The sequence below is a fragment of the Balaenoptera borealis genome (genome assembly GCF_965194805.1).
Source record: "Balaenoptera borealis genome assembly, chromosome: 2".
NCBI classification, from domain to species: domain Eukaryota; kingdom Metazoa; phylum Chordata; class Mammalia; order Artiodactyla; family Balaenopteridae; genus Balaenoptera; species Balaenoptera borealis.
The window spans coordinates 53,775,595-53,791,913 of NC_138867.1; the positions used below are offsets into that span (position 1 = coordinate 53,775,595).

Below are 16,319 nucleotides of genomic sequence, written 5' to 3' on the forward strand. Positions count from 1 at the left end.
GTGTCAGTGTAGACATTTTGCCCTCTTTTTAATTGGGATGTTTGTTGTCTCATTGTTGAGTTTTAAGAGTTCTTTGTATATTTTGGTGAGTTCTGTGTTATCTTTTTCAGATATGTGTTTTGCAAACATTTTCTCCCAATCTGTGGCTTATTTTTTTCATTCTACCAGTGTCTTTAACAGAGCATAATGTTTTAATTTTTTTCATTCTACCAGTGTCTTTAACAGAGCATAATGTTTTAATTTTAATAAAATCCAACTTATCAATTTTTTCTTTCATGGATTGTGCTTTTGGTGTTTTATCTAAAAAGTCTTCACCAAACTCAAGGTCAGACTAGATTTTCTCTTATGTTATTTTCTAGAAGTTTTATAGTTGTGCATTTTACATTTAGGTCTATGATCCATTTTTAGTTAATTTTTGTTAAAGGTATAATATCAGTATTATCAGTGACCAGTTTCTCTTTCTTTTTTTCCAAGTGCATGTACAGTTGTTCTACCACCATTTGTTGAAAAAGACTAAGATTTCTCCATTGGGTTGCTTGCCTTTCCTCTTTGTCAAAGATCAGCTGACCATATTTGTATGGGTCTACTTCTGAGCTCTCTATTCTGTTCCAGTGATCTATTGTCTGATTTTTCACCGATTTCACAGTATCGGTTACTATAGCTTTATAGTGAGTCTTAAGGTTGCTGTCAGTCCTTCCACTTTGTTCTTCTTCAATATTATGGCAGCTATTCTGGGTCTTTTGTCCTTCCATATAAATTTAGAATCAATTTGTTGATTTCCATAAAGTAACTTGCTGGGATTTTGATTGGGATTACATTAGACCTATAAATCAATTTGGAAAAGAATTGAGACTTTTAACAATATGGAGTTTCACTACCCATAAACATGGAATATGTTTCCATTTATTAAGATCTTCTTTGATTTCTTTTATAACTTTGGTAGGTTTCCTCATATAAGTCTTGTACATATTTTTGATGTTAATGTAATAATGTTTCGAATTTCAGGTATATAGGTAACAAATGACTTTACTATGCTAACTTTGTATCCTGCAACCTTGCTATAATTGGTCTTTAGTTCCAAGAGATTTTTTGTTGGTTCTTGGGATGTTTTTTTGTCTCGCTGCATTAGGTGGAACTTCCAGTACAATGCTGACTAGCACTGGTAAGAGGAGACATTCTTGCCTTGTTCCTGATCTTAGAGAGAAAGCATCTAGTTTCCCACAATTAAGTATGTTAGCTCTAAGTTTTCTGAATTTTTTTTTTTTAAAGAATAAGTAATAATGCATCAGATTGTAGATGTTCTTTATCAAGCTAAGGAAGTTCCTTTCTATTCCTAGCTTGCTGAGAGTTTTCATCGTGAATGTGTTATCTCATTTTGTCATATAGCTTTTTTGTGATCTATTGGTATGGTCGTATGATTTTTCTATTTTAGTCTGATGATATGATGGATTTCATTAATTGATCTTTGAATGCTGAACCAGTTTTGGATATTTGGAATAAATACCACTTGGCTGTTATGCATAATTTTTTGTACTATATTGTTGAATTTGATTATTTTGTTGAGGATGTTTGTACCTATGTTCATGAAAGGTATCTGTTTGTAGTTTTCCTTTCTTGCAATGTCTTTGTCCGGTTTTGGTATTAGGGTAATGTAATGTTTTTGTCTGGTTTTGGTATTAGGATAATGCTGGCCTCATAGAATGAATTAGCTTCTATTTTTTGGAACACAGAATTGTCATCATTTTCTTCTCAAATTCACCAGTGAAACCATTGGGCCTGATGTCTTCTGTTTTGAAAGCTTATTAATTATTGATTCGATTTCTTTAATATATAGGCTTATGCAAAGTAGCTATTTTTCCGTGTGTGAGTTTTAGTAGATTGTGTCTTTCACAGAATTGGTCCATTTCATCTAAGTTATAACATTTGTGGGCACAGAGTTATTCAAAATATTCTTTTTTTTTTTTTAATTTATTGTATTTATTTATTTTTGGCTGCATTGTTGTGCGTGGGCTTTCTCTAGTTGTGGCGAGTGGGGGCTACTCTTCATTGCAGTGCGCGGGCTTCTCATTGCAGTGGCTTCTCCTGTTGCGGAGCACGGGCTCTAGGTGCGCGGGCTTCAGTAGTTGTGGCACACGGGCTTAGCTGCTCCGTGGCATGTGGGATCTTCCCAGGCCAGGGATCGAACCCGTGTCCCCTGCATTGGCAGGCAGATTCTTAACCACTGCACCACCAGGGAAGCCCCCAAAATATTCTTTTATTACCCTCAATGTTCCTGGGATCTGTAGTGATGGCCCCCACATATAGGTTCTCAGAACTTGAAACATTTTCTCCAGCATACTCAAAACCACAAAAAAAAACCTTCAAGGGCTGTAAGCTTAGATGGAGTACAAATCAAGACTAATTCTGCTATAATTTACTTTGTCTATAATTGAGATGAAAAGTGGGCAAAAAATCATGCTATGTTAGAAGGCTGGGTTAACAAATTAAAAAGTAGGATGCAATCATCACAGTTTTCTTTAAAACTTTACACAAGATGCTACAGTAAAAAGATCCAAACCAATAGATGTATGTGAAATCAAGACTTGCCAAATAAATCATCAAGTTGTTTATTGCCTTTATCTATTTCTTTCTGTAATTTGCAACACAGAGAAGTTCACAGACAACAGTATTATCTGCTCTTGTCAGACAGAATTATTGTCAGACTTATACTGCTAGCACCATTTTTCCTTTCTCCAGTAACTTTGAGGAATAATAGGTTGCTCAATCCTTTGACTCCCAACTAGAGTATTCTAGGAAGGTACTTTTGTATGTCATCTTCCCATAAAAGAACTTACACATTTTCTAAAATATAACAGTATTTGTATTTTCTATAAAAGGAACATGGTATACTTGGAATAGTTTTTGCCTACTTTAAAAAAGATGAAGTATTTAAGGTAAACAAGAAACTTGGATACTATAATGCAGTAGAAAGCATTTTCAAAAATAAAAGTATACACTAAGTCGTCTTAGAAAACTAATGATACAAAAAGTATTTGGAATTCTCTAGTTTAGTTTATATGTAGTTCTATAATATCATCATTTATCTACCTATGAAAAAGTCTATTTAGTTTATTAAAATATCATGCCACATCCCCAAAAAAGCTAGAGAGTTTTAAATGAGAATTTTATTTACAGAAAAGTCACAGAGGATTAACGAAATTTCATGAACACAGTATTGTTAGTAATAATTAACAGAATCAAGAATGATTTAATATATATTATCACTTGTAATATAATACACATTAAAATATAGTTTTCATGCTACCTTTATCCATTAGTTTTTTTAACATTCCAATTTTTAACAAATCTAGAAATATGGCAGTATACATGGAACAGATTTACTAAATACTTTTAAATTATGCTTCCTTCTACATTAAGATACTAAGTCAATTTTTAAACCTCCTGCAAATTAAATGGTCTTTCCATTACAATTTGTAAATTTAAAGGATGTAAGCACCAAATGGAAATCAAAATGCATAAAAGAAACTGTCATAAATTTTAAAAGAAAAATATTACATTATCAATATCATAAATTAACAACGAATTTTCCAAAGAATATCGCAGAAGTAAGGTATATTTAAAGTTTTGTAATGATTAAGTCTAGGATATTTTTCACTTGCATTCTTGTCCACCCAGTTGAGAATACCAAAGCAATGACTGACTGCGAAAGGACCATTTTTAAATGAATAGTGGATGGCAGCATGAGTCATTTTAAGCACAAAAGGAAGATGGGACTATGTGCTTTGATTTGCAAATAATGTTCCTTATCCAAGTAATTCTCAGTGTTTCCATTATCCTTGAATGAAAAGATTCTTTAAGTACTGTGTGAAAAAAAGACCATCTTTTTACTGATGGAAGGCTTCTAATCTTATTCGGGTTGGATCTTCTGGATGTCTCAAGGCAATTCCATTACGCAGAAGCAGCTCAATATAAGGTGGCCAAAAAGAATCACTAATTTTGACATATGGGTCATGTGGAACATCAAATAATCTATTTAAAAGAATCTAGAAAAAAAATCATTCAAAATATACCTTACTTGGAAAAAAACTGATACAGCTATAATAAAACATTAATGAAGTTTCTTACCAAAGAATGTTAATGTCTTTTCTCTTTGAGTAATTGTTTATATCATAATTTCTATGTATTAACTTAAATAGTTGATTTTCTTTTTTAAAAAAATAAATAGTAGTGAATGGAAATAGCTTTAAAATGAATCTTTGCACCTTAACTTTTAAAATTCCTAAAAACTAGTTAAAAGGCACTTACAATTCTCCCACTTCTCTTAGGATTAATAATTTGTTTATGTTACAAGATTGGTTATAGCCATATCTTACAAATAAAAATAAAAAACTTAAATACTCACAAAGTTCAAAAACAGCATACATGTCTTAATATTTGGGGGAAAGAGAAATCACCAATGCTACTCTTCCCCAAAAAAACACCTATTCATCTGATAAATCTTTGAAACAACAATTCTATCATCATTATTTCCTTCAAATTATCTTAAACATCGTTGATTTCTTCACTAAGGATATTGAGGGGTTACAACCACAAATTGGGACGTTTTGAGTATCTGCAGTAAATTATATAAGACTAACATTTCCCGAACTACATTCCATGGAATTGGTCTCCCTAAGGATGCTCTTAGTATGGAGAAACAGGGTTCTATGGTTATATAAGATGGAGAAAGACTGCCAATGTGCACTCAGAATTACCTGTATATCCCAGATCCACTGGCATTAAAAAGTTTTTTTAAGAAACACACATTTAAAATTCTTTAAACACTAATGTTCTATGAAACATACTGAAAAATGCTAAATATGTTTCAATTATTACTCTACCTCCTCAGCTCCCACACAGTGCCTTCACAAATTACAAAACCAGAATCCAGAAGGGTTAAAAGATTCCTCAAGGGGCACATAATTAGTAATAGATCATGGATTAGACTCCATATCTCTGAATTGCCAAGCCAAAGCTTTAATTTAAATATATTATATTAAGAAACACAGAAAAGGAAAAATACAATTTATACAAATATAAAGTGCCATAGAAATAAAATTAAAACTATAAAGCTCTCATCTCAATCACATTTCATAATAATATCAACATTTCAATTCTTTTTTTTTTTTTAATCTCAATTCTTGAAATAATTTCGTCTGTCATTAACTTTAGCTATTTCTTTTTTTTTTTTTTAGCTGCAACATGTGGCTTGTGGGATCTCAGTTCCTCAACCAGGGATTGAATGTGGGCTGTGGCAGTGAAAGCTCGGAATCATAACCACCAGGCCACCAGGGAACTCCCTAACTTTAGCTACTTCAGAACCACATCCTGGAGAAAAAAGCTCTTGGCCTCATTTCTTTTAGGTATGATAATAAAATAATTAAATATTATTCCCATTTTAGAGCAACTGCTTATTTTAATATAATTTAAAATTTTACCTTTCATTTCTAACTTCAATTATATTAATCAAAATTCTAGTAGATGCCAGAAATAATTAAATGCTAAAAATTCTACTTTAACATGAACATGTATATTGGTTTATTCTTCACTGAACTACAGTTTAAATTCTGTTTACATTTATTATTGATAATACAAGCCTTGGAGACAAAAATAGTTTCTAAATCTAAGTTTTACATGGTATCCCATAGTGCACTATTCAAAAATTACACATGTATTTCCCAGTTAACAACTGTCAATATTTGCCACATATACAACTTTTATTAAAAAAAAGTCAAGTCATCCACGAGAAACAGTAGTTTCGGTATAAACTGGAGTAAATAGGAATATGTTAAAAGATTCAAGTCACAATCTAAACAATAATTGTATTTTGCTTTTCAAAGTAATAATATTCTATATTAAGATATCCTGAGGCACCAAAACCATTTAGCTAGATAAATAGAGACTTTAGCATCCAATGCATAAAATTACAATGTGAAACAAGTTTTCTGAAATCACTTTATTCTAAACTTACCAATGACTTTAAAAAGCCACATTAATTGTTAAATAGCTCTTCACAGACTACCTTCCTCTCCACCCAATCTGCAATAGGTCATCATATCAAGATTTAAGTATTTAATATAGTCGGTAATTTGGCTGAAGTTCAAAAACTTCTTTTTTTAAAAGGTCAAAGATATTTGTAAAAAAAATAAAAAGCAAATGTCAGGCAGAAAAAGGTGTAATGAGTCCTTACATTATGAAAAAAGAAGCTGATGTTATTTAAGGAAAATCTGTGAATAAAGTTCTGCAACTTTGTGGAAAGAATCCTTAAACTCAATTGTATATTTTAGATAGAATACAGACTGGCCAACTAAAGATTACATCAATGTAACAGCATAGGCTTTCACTGTGTAGATACTAAACAACATCATAAAAATTTTCTTAAAGTAATAATCGGGAACACGATTAAGAGTAAGACTTTAGTTTCATCTTCTTCTAAAAAATAATATTCTTTCTTACTACATAGAAAATAGAAACTAGTTTTATACTAAGATAAATTAATATATATAATAAAGTTTGGTGTATACCTTAAGAACTAAAGCAGCATTTTTTTCTTTTTCAAGCCTATGTATAATTGTTCACAAGTCACTAATGAAGAGATATTTTCAAGACAAAACAACTACACAAAACACTTACCTCTAACATTTCATGCAGTGTTATCAGCTGTGCAGTTGATTCTTGAATGTTTTTCTTTGAGAGAAGTGTGAATAACAAAGAATTAACATTTCAGTTCTAATGGCAGAATATTACACTGTATTTATTACAAAATTTCAAAAATTAATATTCCTCAATTGCAGCAGTACAAGATATACTAAAACCAAACATTTATAATGAGATGATTTAAAAAGAGTTCTGAAAGAAAACAACCTGCTGTACTAAACAGTAAGGTTCATAAAAATAGTTGAAACAACCTCTAAGACAGGGAAATCTTTTGCAATTACTAGAAGATACAATTCAGAGTATCCACCTATCTATCTATCTATCTATAAATATATAATGGATAAATTATATTACACATATTATATATATTCATATAAATGAAAATCTAATGTTTGAACCTTCCCAATCAAAACATCCCAAACAAATGACATTCCAGACTGTATTGATACAGCTTCGGGACAGGAAACTTGCTTCCCAGGGAGGTTTGTTCATCTTTCTATAGTTCTTGACAGTTCCTAATATTAACTCAACTCACTAGTTCTTTTTTTCTTGGAATGACAGAGAATAAATCTCATTCCAATTCCACCCTAGAGTTCTCAAATATCTAAAGACAGCTATTATGAGCTCCCTGCCTTCTCCATATTAATCATCATGAGTTTCTTCAATTATTTCTCATAGACTTGCAGCCTCTCAATAGCATGGTTGTTCTCTAGTTGTGCTCTAATTTACCTTTTTTTAAAAATCCAGTCTCCACAATGATATAGCTGTGATTAGAAAACCGAAGATGAAATGGAAGACTCACTTCCATACATGTAGAAGCTGGAATTCTATTCAATAAGTTTAAGATTGCATTAGCTTTTGGACATCTATTCTGCCCTGATGACCTCTATCTGAGAAAACTATCATCTAAAGTGCCGAAGTTTCCTTCATTGTATATAGCTAAGATATGTCTCCTTCGTTCTTCAATGTTTTAAAATCAAGAAAGATATTCTAAGTACCTCCACTAAATATCGTCCTATTTTATTTGGACCGTCCTATTTTATCTTGGCCAGTTAAAAAATACAGTTCTAATTCTGTCATCCAACAAATTTACTATCTAGTCCTCTCTCAATTTCATATCATTTGTAAACTTTGATGACTATGTCCTCTACCTCTTTATCCAAATTACTGTTAAAAATGTTCCATAGGATAAGGTTCTAAGGGAAATCTTCTAGGATAATACTAAATCTAATCAGCAGCTTTTGAGTTCAGACATTCAATTAACTACAAGGTCTCCTACTATTGTGACATCTAGTACTTTCCTGACAATAGTCAAAGATTAGCATGGAGTCCCCCTAAGGTTTTATAGAAATACAAATATATTAAAGAAATAAGCAGCAAGGCACAGATTAAAATATAAAGGTTTGAGACAATCAAAGAAAATGCAGAAGAAAAATATAATGAAAGAAAACAAAGAAAAAAAATGTTTCAACATAAGGATATGATAAACAATGTAAAATATTATAAAATAAAATTGCCATGAAATGCAATGTGACCTAAATCTGCCCCTGGAAACAATACATCATCTTCAAAGCAAAACTGATATTGAATGATCAACATTGTGACATATCCCTGTTAAGTTACTGAAGTTCAGAGATAAAGACTCCTTCAGGCAAATAGTCAGAAGGAGCAAGACATCTACAGGCTGGCCTCAGACTTCTCCACAGTACATTCAATCTGAGAAGAATGGAGAAACCCCTTACCAAGTCTTGTGACTTTTAAAATCTCTGCCTAAGATAAGCCTTTAAGTATACAGCAAAGTATGTTCAGCATTTAAGAATTCAAAAAATAAAACACCCAGGAATTCTTCTTGAACAAATTACTTGTCAAACAAACCCATCATATCAAACAATGGATTAAACTTAAAAACTCAAAAATGAATGGTAAAAGATGATAAGGATTGAATCCAACATAATGTACAATAAAGACTAAATGTATACATGAATGATGGTATCAGAACAGAATATAAATGCAATGAAACTACCAAAGTTAAAATAAATAACACAATTTATTTATTTTAAATAAAACTCTGATGGCACCTTGATCTTGGACTTTTGGCCTCCAAAACTATGACAAAATAAATTTATTTTGTTTAAGCCACCTGTTCTTTGGTATTTTGTTATGGCAGCTTGAGCCCACTGATACATCCATTATTATTGCTTGACAGAGAGAGAGAGAGAGAGAGGGAGAGAGAAAGTAACCTATCAGTTTGTAATATGTATCAACAGTTCATATACTTCATTTAAAAAAAGTGAGCTTATCCAATATGACTTAAACTCATGGTGGCTTCTGGTAATCAATGCTTTTGTTTAGGAATGTCTCAAACCTCTGGTTCTATTAGTGGAGAACCTTAATAGGTTAAAAAAGAAAAAAGTTGAAAAAAAGAGAGACTGGAATCAGAAAATAAATCATTGAGTTATTTTAAGATTATGATCATTCAGAGGTAAGGGATCATGAATTTACTGAAATCGTTAACAGAAGGCCGTCAACAATTTCAGAAATGACTAAGGGGCGTAAATAACAATGGATAGAATGGGAGAAATTGTCCATAACAAATGTAAAGCCTACTGATAATTACAAAGAAGACAGGGAAGAATAAATAAACGCAGATTATAAGAAAACAAACAAAACTTTTTTCTCCTTTTCCTAGTATGCTCACAGTCATTCAAGAAATATGAACTCAGAAGGTACTACAATAGGTATGCAAGACAGTACAGACACAAAGATGAATTAAACAAACCAAGGAGCTCACAGAGCGTGGTGGGTCAACAGAGAAAGAGACATAAATGATTACTACAAAATCATGTAATAAATGCTAATAAAACGACACCAAAACTTCATTCAATGCATCACACAAAAGATGATGTTTGAGTTGCTTTAAGAAAGAATTTACTATTTTCACCAGATAGGAACTGTTTTGTAACCAGAGGGAATAGAATGTATAAGGCACAAAAAAGTGACAGGTCATTGCATACCTGCTGGAACTGTAGTACTATGGTTGAATGGACTCATGCAAGAGATGGATAAAGAATGGCTGAAAAGGAGGCTAAAGAGATAGACAAAGTCCAGAATATGAATTCATTCGTCTAAGGAGTTTATAGACTTCATCCCAGAGGGAGGCATCAAAAGTTTTATGTTGAAAAATGATTAAAATATGTATATTTTAAAATACATGATTAAATAAATTGTTAAATATGTATATTTTTAGAAAGATTGTTCTGGTCCCAGTTTCAATGCCTATTCCACTTCCACAAGTTCTATTTATTTATACCTATACTATTTTTAAAAAAGGAATTAAAGTGCTTGTTCCCAACCTTCTGTCACTCAATGAAATATTTATTTGCTTTTGTGAAAAAGGTTTATTCCATCATAACTATTATTAAAATAGTCAATAACTTACCTTAACTACAGGTATCTTCTGATTTTAAAAGTTACATATGTTTATCATAGAAAATTTGAAAAACAATGAAAACGAAAACAAAAACAAATCTTACCTACAATCTTAGCCCCAGGCATAAGCACTATTACATTCTTTGGTACAAATTAGACTCACACAATTTAATCATCTGTGTTTTATCTAACAATCAATAATTTGTGAGATTTCATAAGCTCCTTTGATAGTGTTTAATACATTATTTTTAAAAGCTGCATTTTTCCATCAATATGAATACAATGTAAAAAAATGTATTTAATCTTATTTTATTAAATAACTAGGTTGCTTCTAATTTTTCATTAAGTATTATAATGTGACGATGGAATATTTCTGTGCATGTACCTATTTGTGTATGTCTTTGAAGTGTATATTAAACGTAAAAATATATCAGAAAATTTACCTTTGAACCTCTCTAAAACAATTTCATATGTGAATATCTACATGAATGTCTTCTCTAAAACTTACCTTTTTCTTTTTAACATTTCTATCAGGCAGAGGAAAATGGTCTTCTAGAAACTCACCCAAGGTAACCAAGAGTTTCTCCTTATATTCTTTTATATCACGCATTTTCGTTTTCAGCTCATTAAAGAGTCTAAAAGATTTTTTTTTAAATTTAAGAGAATTAATTTGCTGATAAAATACTTAAGTATATATAACTGGTTACTCATAAAATTAATCAAAAACTTTGTTCAAACTTCATTGCTCAAAATAACTAGCTTTATGAGATAAATAGTCTCTATTTAACATGTAGGAAAACTAAAAGTCAAATTATTCATAAAAGATTAGGTAACTTAACAATTGGCAAAAGTCAGGGTAAGACTCACAATTTCTGGTAAAATTTACCTTCTTTTCATCTATGTATTTCATGTAACATAAAAAAGGAAATAATTTCTGCTATTATGAAAACCTAGAACACAAAATCAATAATACCTTGATTCAGAAAATGTCACAACCTGCTGTTTCAAATCATTGTGTAGTACATTAAGAGATTCCAATATCTGTTGCTGTTCATCCAACCATTTTTGCTCCCTTTAAACATGGAAAAACAAAACAGTATTCAAATAAAACATTAATGCCAATTCAATATATATCAATGATTAATAGTAATTATAAATATACCTTTCTAAGTCTTCCTTTAACTTTTCATTCTTTGACTGAATAGTAGATAGTGCCAATTCAAGATCATGTGTCAATTTTTGGAACTAGAACAAAATAATTAAAATTAATTGGTTAGTCTTTACTCCTGTAAATAGTGATATTTCTGAATGAGTGAAATTTACATACTAGGGTATATATTCAGAAATCAACAGCAAAAAAAAGCCTAGCAAAAAATCTTTGAAAGGGAAATTATACAGCAGGTACTAAGTTCTTTGTAATATTTCATTGTTAAATTTAAAAATATAAGGGGTTTTGAGCAATAATTTTTAATTTCATACTGAAAGGCAATTTAATGGTGAATTTTCAGTAACCAGGCAGATTAGGTCTCTTTTCTAAGGAGACTATACAAAACAGACACAAATGAATATCACTCATTCAACAAATATTTATTGATCAGTTGTTGACCACCAGGCATTGATGAAGGAGTCAGGGATGCAAAGATGAACAGAACAAAGAGGCAAATCCAAACAAAGAAACAAACTTGTAACTCCAGAGAGGGATAAATACCACAAAGTAAAAATAGGTCAAAACGAGAGTATAGAAATGAGGAGCAGGGATGGCTCTTTTAGGTAGGTAGTATGACATGGAAAGACCTTTCTGATCAGGTTAACTAACAGTTTAGCAACAGAGAAAGACAGCAAAAGATAAGCCATGTCACCATCTAGCAAAAGAATGTTCTAGGCAAAGGGAATTTTAAGTACAAAGGCCCTGAGGCAGAAGTATGAGGTATCTGAGGAACATATAAGAAGACTGTGTGGCTACAGGGGATTACAATAAACTAAACTTTTTCTAGTATCCTTTTGTTTCTAGAACACATTAGCTAGTGTTCCATTCTCCTGATGTTAAGGGTATCCATTAGCTTCTTATAAATCTAAATCAGTAATAATATAAAATTGTATATTATAAACCTTAGAGCAACCATGAAAAAAAAAGAAGAGATATACCTAATAAGCTAATAATGTAAATAAAATGCATTTATTTTGAAAAATACACAATTAATCCAGGAAAGTGGGAAGAGAGGAGAAAAGGAACAGAGAAAATGTAGGACAAATACGAAAGAAAAATCAAGTATGTACATTTTAATGCAACCATAATGATATTACATTAAATATGATCCAATAATGGAATTAAGTTAATAATCAAGTTATTTGTAGTGAGGTGGATACACCTAGAGTCTGTCATACAGAGTGAAGTAAGTCAGAAAGAGAAAAACTAATACTGCATGCTAACGCATATATATAGAATCTAGAAAAATGATGAACCTAGTGGCAGGGCAGGAATAAAGATGCAGACATTGAGAACGGACTTGAGGACACAGAAGGGAAGGGGAGGCTGGGATGTAGTGAGAGAGTAGCACTGACATACATACACTACCAAATGTAAAATGGATGGCTGGTGGGAAGCTGCTGCATAGCACGGGGAGATCAGCTTGGTGCTCTGTGACCACCTAGAGGGGTGGGATAGAGAGGGTGGAAGGGAGGCTCAAGAGGGAGGGGATATGTGTGTGCATACAGATGATTCACTTTGTTGTAAGGCAGAAACTAACAAACACAACATTGTGAAGCAATTATACTCCAATAAAGATGTATGAAAAAAAAAAAAAAGAGCTAGGTAACTTGCCTGAGGTTTCACAAATAAAAAGTGTCAGAGCCCATACTTAAAAAAAAAGAAATAGTTCAGTATATAAATTGCAATTCACTATAATAACTGCACCAATAAAACTTTTAAAAAGTTCAAAAAAAATAATCAACCATAGAAATGTACCTGGAAAAATGTGCAAATATTTGTATACTAAAAACACACTTCTAAATAATTCATGGGCCAAAGATGCAATCAGCAGGAAAATAAGAAATTACTATGAACTGTCTGAAAATGAAAAGATTAAATTTTCTGTAATAAAGCAAAAGAAGTACTCAGATGAAAATTTACACCACTAAAAACCTGTATGAGAAAAAAGAAAGCTCTCAAATTAATGACCTCAGCTTCCACCACAAGAAACTAGAAAAAGAGCAAATAAAACCAAAAGTAAGCTGAAGAAAAAATAATGGTAAAAATTTTAAATCAATGAAATAGAAAAACAAAAAGAAAAACAGGGAAAAATCGATGAAACCCAAAGCTAATTCTTTGAGAAGATCAATAAAATTACCCAGACTAATTAAAGGAGAAAAAAAGGACACAAATTACCAACATCAGGAATAAGAGAGGGAGCGTTGCTACAAACATTAAAATAGTAATGGGGGAATGCTATGAACAATTTTCTGTCAATAAATTTGACAAACTAGATGAGACAAACTCTTTGAAAGTCACAAACTACCAAGGTTCATTCAGAGAAAGATAACCTGACTAGCCATAAAGAAACTGAATATTTAGTTTAACATTTTCCCACCAAAAAAATTCTAACCTCAGACGACTTCACCTATAAATTCTAAGAAACATTTAACAAATAAATAATACTGATTCTATACAAGCTCTTTTGAAGAAAGAATACTTCTGAAATCATTCTATGAGCTTGGTATTACCCTCATACCAAAGCCTGAAAAAGATGTCACCAAAAAAGGAAACCACACACCATTATCTCTCAAAAATATAGACACAGGGCTTCCCTGGTGGCGCAGTGGTTGAGAATCTGCCTGCCAATGCAGGGGACACAGGTTCGAGCCCTGGTCTGGGAAGATCCCACGTGCTGCGGAGCAGCTGGGCCCGTGAGCCACAATTACTGAGCCTGCGCGTCTGGAGCCTGTGCTCCGCAACACGAGAGGCCGCGATAGTGAGAGGCCCATGCACCGCGATGAAGAGTGGCCCCCACTTGCCACAACTAGAGAAAGCCCTCGCACAGAAACGAAGACCCAACACAGCCATAAATAAATAAATAAATAAATACTTAAAAAAAAATAGACACAAAAATCTTAATAAAATTTTAGCAAATTAAATCCATCAATAAATAAAAAAGATTAATACATTATAGCAATGTGGGGTTTATCTTAGGAATCAAGTTAATTAAACAGTTGAAATCAGTGAATTTAGAAATAAGTGACAAAATTCAATATTAATTCATGATTTGAAAAATTCTTCATAAATTCTAATAAAAGGTAATTTTCTCAACTTTATTAATGGCATCTACGAAAAACCTACTGCTAACATCGCACTTAATGGTCAAAGAGTGAATGCTATCCACTAAGATCAGGAAGAAGGCAAAAATGTCCGTTCTCCCCACTTTTATTCAATACATTACTAAATATTCTAGGACAGTACAATAAGCCAAGAAAAAGAAATAAAAAGCATCCAGATGGAAAGAAATAAGTAAAACTGCCTTTGATCTCAGATGACGTGACTAGCTATGTAGAAAATCTTACAGAGGACTTCCTTGGTGTTCCAGTGGTGTAGACTCTGTGCTCCCAGTGCAGGGGTCCTGGATTTGATCCCTGGTCAGGGAACTAGATCCCACATGCATACTGCAACTAAGAGTTTGCCTGCCACAACTAAAGACCCCATGCAGCCAAATAAATTTAAAAATTAATAAATAAATAAATTAATTAAATATAAAAGAAAATTCTACATAATCTACAAAAAAGCTACTAGAATAAAGGGGTTTATCATGTTCACTAGATAAAAGATCGACATATAAATATTAATTGTATTTGAATGTACCAGCAATAAATAATTGGAAATTGAAATTTTAAAAAAGAATACCATTTTAATAGCACCAAAAATATGAAATACTAAAGGGATGAATCTGACAAACATATACAAGACCTGCACACATCTTTTTTCTTTTTTCTTTTTTTTTTGCCCGCACCTTGTGGCATGCAGGATCTTAGTTCCCCGACCAGGGATTGAACCTGTGCCCACTGCAGTGGAAGCGCAGAGTCTTAACCACTGGACTGACAGGGAAGTCCCTCAAGACCTGCACACTTCTATCACAATTTATAAAGTCTTTTTTTGAATCATGAATTAATATGGAATTTTGTCACTTATTCTTTCTGAATTTATTGAAATGATAAAATGCTTTTTTTCTTTTTTAGTCTGTTGATATAGTGAATTACAAAACATTGGTGAGATAAATTTTTTAAATAACAAATAAACGGAGCCCTAAATAAATGCAGAGACTATATAGTGCTCATGGGTCTGGACTGAGACTCAATACGTCTCTTCTCCTCAATTTGAACTATAGATTCAGGGCAATCTCAGTCAAAATTCCAGTAAGCTTCTTTATGGGATAGAATGACAAGCCAACTCTAATATATATGAAAATATGAAACAATTTTGGTAAAAAACAAAGTTAGAGAACTCATACTACTTAATTTCAAGACATTACAAAGCTTCACTAAACAAACCAACACAGTATTGGCCTAAAGACAGAAATACAGAACAAAGGAAAAGATATATCCACCACATAGGATGGAGAACAAATGGAGAGTCTAGAAATAGATCCACACATATATGATCAATTAATTTGCAACACATATGCAAAGGAAATTCAAAAGAAAAAGATAGTTTTTTCAACAATTTATGTTAGAATAATTAGTATCTACATAAAAAAAAAGAACCTTTATCAATAACTCATTCCACATGCAAACGTTATTCTAAAATGGATCATAGATCTAAATGTGAAACCTAAAATATTAAAATTTCTAAAAAAAAAAAAAAATGGCAAGAAAGTCTTTGTGACCTTAAGTTGGACAAGTATTTCTTATATTTGAGCACAAACCTTAAAACAGGGGTCCCCAATCCCCGGGCTGCGTACAGGAACTGCACAGCAGGAGGTGAGCGGTGGGTGAGCAAGCAAAGCTTCCTTCTTTGCCACTCTCCATCGCTCCCCAATGCTCACATTACCATCCCACCCCCAACCCCGGTCTGTGGAAAAATTGTCTTCCACGAAACTGGTCCCTGGTGCCAAAAAGGTTGGGGACTGCTGCCTTAAAATAAAACTTGATAAAATAGAGTTAATCAAATTAGGAAGATATTATTTTATTAAATTCTCTTTGTTCCCTGA

General features: G+C 32.1%; 1 protein-coding gene across 3 annotated transcripts in view; it reads right to left on the reverse strand.

The window, feature by feature from the left end:
* Positions 1–223: 223 nt before the first annotated feature.
* Positions 224–16,319, reverse strand: part of CENPK (centromere protein K) — a 40,811-nt gene continuing 24,715 nt past the window's right edge. For 2 of the 3 annotated variants that reach the window (XM_082374231.1, XM_082374232.1), the window contains 5 exons: positions 11,288–11,370; positions 11,099–11,197; positions 10,634–10,760; positions 6,673–6,726; positions 3,039–4,043 (listed from right to left, as the gene is read on the reverse strand). In XM_082374231.1, the coding sequence (XP_082230357.1) occupies positions 3,885–4,043; positions 6,673–6,726; positions 10,634–10,760; positions 11,099–11,197; positions 11,288–11,370 (522 nt within the window). In that variant the 3' untranslated portion in view covers positions 3,039–3,884. Of the gene's footprint in view, positions 2,195–3,038; positions 4,044–6,672; positions 6,727–10,633; positions 10,761–11,098; positions 11,198–11,287; positions 11,371–16,319 lie in introns of those variants that run through there. The other variant, XM_082374233.1, reaches the window with a different exon arrangement.